Source organism: Saimiri boliviensis, chromosome 1 (assembly GCF_048565385.1).
Source record: "Saimiri boliviensis isolate mSaiBol1 chromosome 1, mSaiBol1.pri, whole genome shotgun sequence".
Lineage (NCBI taxonomy): Eukaryota > Metazoa > Chordata > Mammalia > Primates > Cebidae > Saimiri > Saimiri boliviensis.
The window spans coordinates 301,150,389-301,162,860 of NC_133449.1; the positions used below are offsets into that span (position 1 = coordinate 301,150,389).

Below are 12,472 nucleotides of genomic sequence, written 5' to 3' on the forward strand. Positions count from 1 at the left end.
AGTGGAAACCGATGGAGCCCCCAGCCTGCCCCAGCCCAGACTCAGCCACCAAATTTCCCTCCCTCCACGTGGCACACGGGCTCACAGGATTTCTTTGCCTGGGATTGTGTGGGCTGCATAGCAAGACTGTGTCTTAAAAAAAAATAATTAACCAAAAATGAACAATGCCAATATTAGTAGAGAGGCAGGAGAACTGGAAGTCTCATCCTCTGCTCATGGAGGCGATGATGCCTCCTCAGAAAGCAGTTTGGCAAACTTCAGATGCGGAGAATACATTTATCATATGGCCCAGCACGCCCTCTCCCAGGTTCTTACCCAAGGGCACTGAAAACCACATGTGTGCATGGAGCAGGTGTTTTCCTTTGCTAGGGCTTCCACAAGCAGGAGCCACACACGGGGCTGACACTAGAAATGTAGGTCCTCACCCAGAGGCTGGAAGTCCCAGAGCACGGTGTCTGCGGGGCTGGTTTCTCCCGAGCCCTCTCTGCTTGGCTTGTAGATGGCCGCCTGCTCTCTGTGTCGTCCCACAGTCTTCCCTGTTTGTGTCTCTGTAGTAATCTCCCCTTATTACGAGGACAGCGGTCACTCTGGATGAGGGCTCACCCTAATATCCTCGTCTAACATCAGTTTCCTCTTTCAAGACCCTGTCTCTACATACAGTTACATTCTGAGGTTCTGGGTGTTGCGACGTGGACCTATGAATTTGGAGGAGGACACAGTTCAGCCCGTAATACAGGGATGGAGAGGAAGGGTGCTGTGCCACTGCTGAGACCAAATCCTGGGATCCGGCCCTCCTTGAAGTGCCATTATTCTCAGAACTGACTAGCAATGGACTGGAATTTTATGAGTAAGCTCAATGTCAACAACATCTTTGTTCACCCTGTGAATTTTCCTTCACTTCCCCACAGGAAGCAGATGATGCCCCGAGTCCATCTTCATGTGGGTAAGTTTCTGAGCTTCATGGGCATGTTTTATCTGTCTATAACACGGTTGTACCCTCATCTGGACGGCTTCGCAAACAGGGTTTCCAGAAACGTCTGCGAGCCAGTGTTGTGCCATGTACGTCATTTTATTCTGGAAGGTAAGAGTCAAAGGTCATGTGCATTTCAATCTCCACAGAGTTTATGATGACTTTCCCAAAAGGTCGGTGCAGTTTATACTTCCTTCAAGTCTGTCACTCTTTAGGCATGAGATACTAAGAGTATATTTAGTCTTTTTTGAATAAAATGTAATATTTCAATATGCATTTTTTTTACTACCAGTAAGACAACATTTTTTCATGTTTTGACCATTTTACAATTTTTCCTCTGTGAATTAGTGTTCAACTGTTGGATTATTTGGATTATCAAACATAACAGCTCTTTGCATGTTAGGAACCCTCTGAAATCTGTCACAGTGTAGCGGTTGGAAACTTTTCTGAAGCCAAATTTCTTAAAATTTCTTTTTATCTTGCTTTAAAAAGTCCTCATTACTCTAAGGTTATGTAATATTTCCCGATACTCTTTGCTTATATAGTCATAATTTTTATTCTTATTTCCATCGTTTGGGGGAACATTTCCTGTTTGGTTGCATGGAAAGGTGCTTTTGTGCTGATTTCTGAGATTCAGTGACCCCACCACACGAGCAGCGTACACTGCACCCAGTGTGTAGTCTTTTACCGTCACCCTCCTCGCATCATTCCCCCGAGTCCCAAAAGCCCGTTACATCATTCTTATGCCTTTGCATCCTCATAGCTTAGCTCCCACTTGTAAGTGAGATAGTCTGATGTTTGGTTTTTCATTCTTGAGTTACTGCACTAAGGATAATGGTCTGCAACTCCATCCACGTTGTGTGAGTGCCACTATTTCATTCCGTTTTATGGCTGAGTAGTATTCCATGGTGTGTGTGTGTGTGTGTGTGTGTGTGTGTGTGTGTGTGTGTATGTATATATATATATTCTTTATCCACTGATTTGTTTTAGGCTGATTTCATGCTTTTGCAATCACAAACTATGCTGCTATAAACATGCAGGTGCAAGTATCTTTTTCATGAGATGACTACTTTTCTTCTGGGTAGATAGATAGCCAGTAGTGGGATTGCTGGATCAAATGATAGTTCTACCTTTAGTTCTTCACGGAATCTCCATCCTGTTTTCCATAGTGGTTGTACTAGTTTACATTCCCACGAGCAGTGTAAAAAGATTCCCTTTGCACCACATCCATACCAACATCTGTTATTTATTTTTTAAAATTATGGCCATTCTTACAGGAGTAAGGTGGTATTGCGTTGTGGTTTTGATTTGCACTTACCTGTTAATTAGTGATGTTGAGCATTTTTTCATATGCTTGTTGGCCATTTGCATATCTTCTTTTGAGAATTGTCTATCCATGAACTTTGCCCACTCTGATGGGTTAGGTACTTTTTGTGAGACAGAGTCTCGCTGTGTCACCGAGGCTAGAGTGCAGTGGCACGATCTTGGCTTATGAAAGCCTCTGCCTCCCAGGTTCAAGCAATTCTCCTGCCCCAACCTCCTGAGTAGCTGGCATTACAGGCACCCACCACCATGCCCAGCTAATTTTTGTATTGTTAGTGGAGATGGGGTTTCACCATGTTAGCCAGGCTGGTCTTGAACTCTTGACTTCAAGTGATCTGCCCACCCCAGCCTCCTAAAGGACTGGAATTACAGGCATGAGCCACTGTGCCAAACTAGATGACTTGTTTTTTTCTTGCTGATTTGTCTGAGTTTCTTTTAGATCTGGATATTATTTTTTTGTCAGACGTACCGATTTTGAATATTTTTTTTAATCCTTGGGTTCTGTTTACTCTGCTTATTATTTCTTTTGTGGGGCATAAGCTCTTTAGTTAAAAATAAATTTAAGATAAATTCCATCTATTTTTGTTTTTGTTGCATTTGCTTTTAGATTCTTAGTCATGAACTCTTTGCCTAAGTCAATGTCTAGAAGAGTTTTTCTGATGATAGCTTATAGATTTCTGTATGCTTTCTGGTCTTAGATTGAAGTCTGATCCATCCTCAGTTGATGTTTGTAAAAGGTGGGAGGTGGGGATACAGCTTCATTCTTCTACGTGGGGATTGTGAATTACCCGAGCACCATGTATTGAATAGGATGTCCTTTCCCCACTCGATGTTTTTTTGGTTTGTTGAGGATCAATTGGCAGTAAGTATTTGGCTTCATTTATGGGTTTCCTATTCTGTTCCATTGGTCTACATGCCGATTTCTATATCAGTACCATGGTGTTCTGGTAACTCTAGCTTTGTAGTATAGTTTGAATTTGAATAATTTGATGCCTTCCGATTTGTTCTTTTTGGTTAGTCTTGCTTAGCTTGTGAGGTCTTTTTTGGTTCCATATGAATTTTAGGATTGTTTTTTCTAGTTCTGTGAAGAATGATGATGGTATTTTGATGGGAATTTCATAGACTGCTTTTGGCAGTGTGGTCATTTTCACAATACTGATTCTACCCATCCATGAGCACGGGATGTGTTTCCATTTATTTGTATTGTCTATGATTTCTTTCAGCAGTATTTTGTAGTTTCCCTGTAGAGATCTTTTATCTTTTGGGTTAGGTATATTCCTAAGTGTTTTGTTTGTTTGCTTGTTTGTTTGTTTTTTGCAGCCATTGCAAAAAGCATTGCCTTCTTTATTTGTTTCTCAGCTTTGGCATATAGCAGTGTTACTGATTTGTGTACACTAATTTTGTATCCTGAAAAGTAAGTTTCAGGATTTTTCAAATAATTTTTCTGCATCTATTGAGATAATCTATGATTTTTGTTTTTAATTCTGTTTATGTGAGGTATCACATTTATTGACTTGCATATGTTTAAACCATTCTTGCGTCCTTGGTATGAAACCGACTTGATCATGGTGTATTATCTTTTTGTTGTGCTGTTTGATTCCATGGGCTAGTATTTTGTTTAGGATTTTTGCGTCTATATTCATGGGAGATATCAGTCAGTAGTTTCCTGTTTTTGTTATGTTCTTTCCTGGTTTTAGTATTAGGGTACTACTGCCTTCATGGAATGATTTAGGGAGGATTCCTTCTTTGGAATAGTTTTCATATGATTGGTTTGAATCCTTCTTTGAATAACAATTCTTCTTTGAATGCCTGATAGAATTCAGCTGTGAATTCATCATTCTTTTTTTTTTTTTTTTTTTTTTTTTTGGCAATTTTTTATTTACGCTTTCTTTTCTTTTCTTTTCTTTTTCTTTTCTTTTTTTTTTTTTTTTTTTTTTTTTTTTTTGAGGTGGAATCTCACCCAATTGTCCTGGCTAGAGTGCAGTGGCATGATCTTGGCTAACTGCAACCTCTGCCTCCCAGGTTCAAGCGATTCTCCTGCCTCAGCCTTTCAGATAGCTGGGATTACAGATGTGGGCCCCTATGACCATCTGATTTTTTGTGTTATTAGTAGGGACAGGGTTTCTCCATGTTGGCCAGGCTTGTCTGGAACTCCTGACCTCAGGTGATCCACCTGCCTGGGCCTCCCAAAGTGCTGGGATTACAGGTGCGAGCCATCGCTGCTGGCCTATTTCTGTTTCAGTCTCACTACTTGGTGGTATTGATCTGCTAAGAGTTTCTATTTCTTCCTGATTTAATCTAGGAGGGTTATGTGTTTCCAGATATTTATCCGTCTCCTCTAGAATTTCTAGTTTGTGTGCATAAACGTGTTCATAGTAGCCTTAAATAGTCTTCGGTATTTCTGTGGTGTCAGTTGTAGTGTCTCCCATTTTCTTCCTCATTGAGCTTATTTGCATCTTCTCTCTTCTATTCTTGGTTAATCTCACTACTAGCTTATCAATTTTGTTTATCTTTTCAAAGAACCAGCTTTTTGCTTCACTTATCTTTTGTGTTGTTTGTTGTTTCAGTTTCATTTAGTTCTGCTCTGATCTTTGTTATTTCTTTTCTTTTGCTAGTTGTGGGCTTGGTTTGTTTTTGTTTCTCTAGTTACCTGAGGTGTGACCTTAGATTGTCTATTTGTGCCTTTCAGACTTTTTGATGTAGGCATTTAATGCTATGAATGTTTCTCTTAGCATCACTTTTGCTCTGTCCTAGAGGTTTTAATAAGTTGTGTCATGGTTATCATTTAGTTCAAATAATTTTTTAATTTCTCTCTTGATTTCATTGTTGACCCAAAGATCATTCAGGTGCAATTATTTAATTTTCATGTATTTGTTTAATGTTGTGGGCTCCTTTTGGAGTTAATTACCAATTTGATTCCACCGTGATCTGAAAAGACACTTGATATAATTTTGATTTTCTTAAATTCACTGAGATTTGTTTTGTGACCTATCATTTGCTCTACCTTGGAAAATGTTCCATGTACTGATGAAAACAATGTAGATTCTGCAGTTGTTAGGCAGAATGTTCTGTAAATACCCATCAAGTCCATGTGTCCCAGGGTAGAGTTTAAGTCCACTGTTTCTCTGCTGAGCTTCTGTCTTGATGACCTGTCCAGTGCTGTCAGTGGAGTACTAAGTGCCTCACTATTATTGTGTTACCATCTATCTCATTTCTTATGTCCAGTAATAATTGTTTTTGAATTTGGGAGCTTCCATGTTAGGTGCATTTATGTTTAGGATTGTGATATTTTCCCCTTGGAGTGATGCTTTTATCATTATATAATGTCACCATTTGTCCTTTTTAATTGTTGTTGCTTTAAAGTCTGCTTTGTCTGATATAAGAATAATTACTACTGCTTGCTTTGCTTTTCATCTCCATTTTTATGGAATATCTTTTTCCACCCCTTTACCTTGAGTTTATATGAGTCCTTATGCATTAGGTGAGTCTCTTGAAAACAGAAGATACTTGGTTGGTGAATTTTTCTCCATTCTGCCATTCTGTATCTTTCAAGTGGAGCACTTGGGCCATTTATCTTCAATGTTATTTTGAGATGTGAGCTACTGTTTTATTCATCATGCTACTTGTTGCCTGAATGCCTTGGTTTTTTTTACTTTGCATTACTGTTTTATAAGCCCCATGAGATTTACACTTTCAGGAGTTCTATTTTGGTGCATTTTGAAGTTTAGGACTTAGAACTTTTTTTTTCTTTTTAGCATTTCTTATACTACTGGCTTGGTAGTAGCTAGTTTTATCAGCATTTCTTTGTCTGAATTATCTCTCCTTCATTTATGAAGCTTAGTTTTGCTGAATACAAAATTCTTGGCTGTTAATTATTTTGTTTGAAGAGATTAAAAATCGGATGCCAATCCCTTCTGGCTTGTAGAGTTTCTGCTGGGAAATCTGCTGCTGATCTGATAGGTTTTCCTTTATAAGTTACCTGATGCTTTTGCCTCACAGCTCTTAAGATTCCTTGCTTTGTCTTGACTTTAGGTAACCTGATGACTATGTGCCTACGTGGTGATGCTTTTGCAATGAATTTCCCAGGTGTTCTTTGAGCTTCTTGTCTTTGGATGTCCAGAACTCTGGCAAGGCCAGGGAAGGTTTCCTTCATTATTCCCTCAAATAAGTTTTCCAAACTTGTGGATTTCTCTTTTTCCTCAGGAATACTCATTATTTTTAGGTCTGGCCATTTAGCATAATTCTAAATTTTGGGGAGGCTTTGTTTTTAAATTATATTTTCTTGCTCTTTGTTTGACAGGGTTAGTTCAAAAGCCCTGTTTCTAAGCTCTGAATTTCTTTCTTCTAGTTGTTCCATTCCACTGTTGAAACTTCCCAGTGCATTTTGTATTTCTCTAAGTTTGTCTTTTATTTCCAGAAGTTGTGATTGTTTCCTCTTTGTGATTTCTATTTCTCTGAAGTAATTTTCATGTATATCCTTTATTGATTTTAAAATTTTTCAGATTTGATTTTCACCTTATTCTAGTGTCTCCTTCATTAGCTTAATAATCAACCTTCTGAATTTTTTCCCCACAATTCAGAGATTTTCTTTTTGGTTTGGATCCATTGCAGGAGTGTTAATGTGGTGTTTTGAGGGTGGAATAGAACTGTATTTCATCATATTACCACAATTACTTTTGAATTCCTTCTCATTTGTATAGATTATTTCAGTAGGAAAGTATGGATCTCAAGGCCTACTGGTCAGATACTGTTGTCCCATGGGGTGTTCACTTGATTGGTGCACTCCCCCTTCTCCAAGGTATGGAATTCCTGCAAACTAGACTGCAGTGATTGCTATTGTTCTTCTGGGTCTCCCCACCCATCAGGGCTACCAGGCTGGTGCTGGGGAATGTCTGCACAGAGTGCTATGATGTGATCCACCTTCGGGTCTCCCAGCTGCGGGTGCCAGCACCTGCTCCAATGGAGGGGACAGGGGAGTGAAGTGAAGTGGACTCTGTGGGGGTCCTGGGCTGTGGATAGGTTTACTGTGCTGACTTTCTCAGAGGCTGGTGATTCTAGCAGTGAAGCTGTCACATGGACAGACTCAGGACCTCTGGTTATTCTGGATGTTGCAGGAGGTGGAATCAGCTCTTGTTTTCTCCTTCCTGGGAGCAGGGTTGTTTAGTCATGAGTTGCTGTCCTGTTCTGAGCTGGGTGGCCTCAAGCCCGGAGGTTGCACTTTCAGGAGAGCAGCAGAGGTGTCCCAAGTCCTGTGGAATTTGCAGTGGCCTGCGGCTTCTTCCAAAGGCTCTGTGACTTTTTTGCGTGTTTTCCTGGTACACTCCTGTGGTGGTTTCTGGAGGAAAAGTCCACGGTATGAATCTCCACCTGCTGTCCTCTGTCCTAGTGGGAGCTGCACATCAGACCTGTCTCCTATCTGCCATCACCCTTCAGAACCTGGCTGAGGCACTGGTCTAGGGCGGGCCTGCAGGCTGTGAGGAGGCCTGCTTTGCAGTGTCCCAGGGAGGAGTCATGGGCCTTTACACGAGAAACTCCTTCCATTTCCCACTGTGCAGTAACCTGGGAGCATTCACACAACCTTCCGGGAGGTCCAGGACTCCAGGTTCTGAGACACGTGGCCCCCATAGGTGTGGTGCTTACAGGACACACTGTAGCCTCCAGTGCTGCCCTGAGCCACCCACAAAGCTGAGATGAGTTTCTCTCCTACTGCCTGTCCCACCAGAGTCAAGGCCAGCAAGTGCCCACTGATGTCTGAGTGCCCATGTCACCTCTCCACTCCTGTGCACCCGGATGGGAGCTTGTCGGCACAGGTAAGTTGTGATCACTGGGCACTGGGCCCCGAGGATAGAGTCCTGTGCAGAATGTGTGGTCTGCGGTTCCCCCAAGCTGAGGTTAGGGCAGCATTCAGAATGGAGGCACTCTGTGCCAATGGGTGCTACCCACCTGGGAATGATGGTGGGTGGAGCACAGAAGAGAGACCCAGTCAGAGGCAGGAATGCTTCCCACCTGAGGGTGAGAGAGACAGATGGGTGCCAGAGTGGGAGCCCCCAGCACTGGAGCCCCACGGTCAGGTTATGGTGACGCAGATGCCCAGGGTAGGCTCTGAAGGGCCCAGGACATGCAGCGGGGGACAGTGCTGTGATAACGGATGCAGGGAAATTGTTAGCCATGGCAGAATCAGTGTGCTGTGTTAAAATAAAATGCTGAGGAAGGACTGTGTGTAGGACACAGGTGGGAATAGAGGTGTGTGTGGTCACGTGTGCACGTCTGTGGTGTGTGGTTGCATGTATGTGTGTGGTGTGTGGTTACGTGTGTGGTTGTGTGTGTGGTGTTTGGTTACGTGTGTGGTTGTGTGTGCTGTGTGTGTGGTGTGTGGTTACATGTATTTGTGTGTGAGTGGTGCGTGTTTGTTCCGTGGACCCTGTGTCGGTCCTTTACCAGAAAAGCCCAGCATGGCTGCTGGCTTTAGGGCCACCAATTTCTGTTCCTGCTCAGGGGTCGGCCTCTGTTGGTTTCTGCTGGGTCATTATGCATTATTTTTTAGAGATGGGATCTCACTCTGTCACCGGGATGGATTGCAGTGGTGGGATCAGGCTCATTACAGCCTCCACCTCCTGGCTTCATGCGATCTTCCCACCTCCGCCTCCCGAGTAGCTGAAACTACTGGAGTGGGCCACCAAACCCAGCTAATATGTTTTTTATTAAGAGATGGGGTCTCACTCTGTTGCCTAGTCTGGGTGGAACTCCTGGTCTCAAGCTTCCCTCAGACCTCAGCCTCCCATAACACTGGGATTACAGGCATGAGCCACCGTGCTGGGCTGTGGGGGTGGGGGGTCCTTTTGAGCAGGCTTCGTGAGGGGAGTCAGCTTCAGCTTCTGGGGGTTACCAGTGACTTCTTCCCTGTGGGGGCAGGGCCGCCTCACCACACTCCCCAGGACTTCAGGAAATGGGCTCCTGAGACTTGGAAATGAAAAGGGCTCAGTCCCGGCCCAGAGGGACAGTGGCGCTGGTGTCCAAGCCTTGCCCCTTGCCTGGACTTCCACTGAAGATTTGGAGACACACTCAGTGGAAACTGATGGAGCCCCCAGCCCGCCCCAGACTCAGCCACCAAATTTCCCTCCCTCTACGTGGTGCATGGGCTCAGGGGATTTCTCTGCCTGGGATTGTGTGGGCTACACAGCAAGACTGTCAAAAAAACTAACCGGCTGAGCGCAGTGGCTCATGCCTGTAATCTCAGCACTTTGGGAGGCCAAGGCTGGTGGATCACAAGGTCAGAAGATTGAGGCCATTCTGGGTAACACGGTGAAACCCCTGTCTCCACTAAAAAAAAATACAAAACATTAGGCAGGCGTGGTGGCACATGCCTGTAGTCCCAGCTACTTGGGAGGCTGAGACAGGAGAACTGGCAGGCAGAGTTTGCAGTGAGCTGAGATCGCAACCACTGCATTCCAGCCTGGGTGACAGAGTGAGACTCTACGTAAAAAATAAAATAATAACAATAATAATAATTACTCAAAGATGAATAATGCCAAAATTGGTGGAGAGGCAGGAGAACTGGAAGTCTCATCCTCCGCTCATGGAGATGACGATGCCTCCTCAGAAAGCAGTTTGGCAAACTTCAGATGCAGAGAATACATTTATCATATGGCCCAGCATGCCCTCTCCCAGGTTCTTACCCAAGGGCACTGAAAACCACATGTGTGCATGGAGCAGGTGTTTTCCTTTGCTAGGGCTTCCACAAGCAGGAGCCACACACGGGGCTGAAACTAGAAATGTAGGTCCTCACCCAGAGGCCGGAAGTCCCAGAGCACGGTGTCTGCGGGGTTGGTTTCTCCCAAGCCCTCTCTGCTTGGCTTGTAGATGGCCGCCTGCTCTCTGTGTCGTCCCACAGTCTTCCCTGTTTGTGTCTCTGTTGTAATCTCCCCTTATTACGAGGACAGCGGTCACTCTGGATGAGGGCTCACCCTAATATCCTCATCTAACATCAGTTTCCTCTTTCAAGACCCTGTCCCGACACACAGTCACATTCTGAGGTTCTGGGTGTTGGGATGTCAACCTGTGAATTTGTAGGAGGACACAGTTCAGCCCATAATACGAGAATGGGGAGGAAGGGTGCTGTGCCACTGCTGAGATCCTATCCTGAAATCCGGCCCTCCTTGAAGTGCCGTTACTCAGAACTGACTAGCAGTGGACTCGAATTTTAAGTTCAATGTCATCAGTGTCTTTGCTCATTCTGTGAATTTTGCTTCACTTCCCCACAGGAAGGAGATGGTGCCCCAGGTCCATCTGCACTTGGGTAAGTTTGTGAGTTTAGTGGAATTATTCTATCTATCTGTAACATAGTTGTACACTCGTCTTAATTCAAATTACTTTGGAAAAATATGTCATCTTTTTACATCTTCAAACAAACTGATAATGCAGTAGAAAATCAAAATGTTTCACATAACATTTATACCCATTCATGTAGCTTATTGCACTTACTTGAAAATATTATACAATTCTTCATAACTAACATCTGAATTAATGCTCAAAAAGAAGATCAAGCATAATTATTTTCTAAGACTTTCTTTAAAAACATGCAGTGTTGTGAATCTGAATGTTTTTTAATGTTTCTAATAGTGTTTGCTGAGACTCAGATCTTACCATTTCACCTCTAAATATGTCCACTGGCGACAGCTCTGCCCCAGCACTGCACAAACCCAGCCCAACTGCACATGACTACAAAAGCTGAAAGGCGACCATTATAAAGGTCATGATCCGGTTTCAAGCACACATTTTAATGAATAACCTGTTCCCAGTTGAAATGAAACTGTGTGCAGCCATGACAAGTACACATTCTTCCCAGAGAACCTCAAGTCAGAATATGCTTCTCACAGAACTTAGAGTTACAGGAAATCTACTCATACATGATGGCGAGTAAATTATTAATCTGCTTCCTGTTCTATTTTCCTCTGCATATCATGAACACAGATTATCTCTGCATTTTAAAAGCTGCTTTATACAACATTTCCCAGGGTTCTGGGGTTCAGATTATTGCACTCCTACCCTCTCACTTGAGGAACTTTCATCTGGAGCCATTTACTACTATTTAGAATGAAGTGAACTTGAAAGATGGAAGTCATTGTCTCAAACCATCTCAGGTGCGCACGCACTCACACAGATACACACATACACTCACACACACACATTAATACACACACACAATCACACACCCACATACACACACTCACACATTCACACACACTCACACTGGCACAGCCTCCCTCCGGCCCTCACATCACATCCCAGTCCCTACCCTGCCTGCCATACACCCCTTGTCACTGCAGGGAGCCCCAGCTCATCTCACAGGGAAGCCCCACCCCAGCCTGTACAGAGCAACCCTGTCTCCACTCTGGGGACCCAGTAGCATCTGCTGTCCTGGCCCAGGACCTCTGGGGGACTCTGCCACTGTCCCAGTAGGCCATGCTGCTAAGAGGAGCCAGATGGCCAATCTGGGAAGGGCCCAGTGGATGTAAGCCCAGAAACGAGGTGGGCATTGCAGGAGGGTGTGTGAGGGACGCTCCTCATGCTGGGATGAAGGAGCACCCACACCCCGTGGCTCGGAGCTGCCTGGGGTTCCTCTGGATGCAGCTGTGACCCCAGACTGCTGAGGGCACCATCTGGCTCCCGGGCCTCCCCCTCAAGATCAGTGCACCCAGCTGACCTCATCCTCCCAACCCAGCTGCCCTGGGTCATGGAGCAGCATGCACCTGGGGAAGATTTAATCCCAACTCATTCTTACAGCTGACCGTCGCATCACACGCTCATTGTTCCAAGGTTGCACAGTGGTAGCAGTTCTTTAAGGAATCTCCATACTGTTTTCCACCGTGGTTGTACTAGGACCTTCCCACCTGCCGAGTAAATGTGTTTACTTTCCACCACACCCATGCCAACATCTATTTTTTTAAATTTTTTAAATTATAGCCATTCTTGCAGGAGTAAGTATTGAGGTTTTGATTTGCATTTCCCTGATAATTATTAACGTTGAGCATTTTTCTTATGTTTGTTAGCCATTTGTGTATCTTCTTTTGAGAATTGTCTATTTGTGTCCTTTGCCCACTTTTTGATGAGCCTTTTTTTTTTTTTTTTTTTTTTAGACAGAGTCTCACTCTGTCACCCAAGCTGAAATGCTGTGGAAAG

The 12,472-nt window shown here is 43.8% G+C and overlaps 1 protein-coding gene across 1 annotated transcript in view; it reads left to right on the forward strand.

Moving 5' to 3' along the window:
- Positions 1–12,472, forward strand: part of ZDHHC11 (zDHHC palmitoyltransferase 11) — a gene marked incomplete at its 5' end in the record, with an annotated part of 102,389 nt that overhangs the window by 61,884 nt on the left and 28,033 nt on the right. The window contains 3 exons of the mRNA XM_074387627.1: positions 909–943; positions 8,016–8,103; positions 10,555–10,589. Coding sequence (XP_074243728.1) covers positions 909–943; positions 8,016–8,103; positions 10,555–10,589 — 158 coding nt within the window. The remainder of the gene's footprint in view (positions 1–908; positions 944–8,015; positions 8,104–10,554; positions 10,590–12,472) is intronic.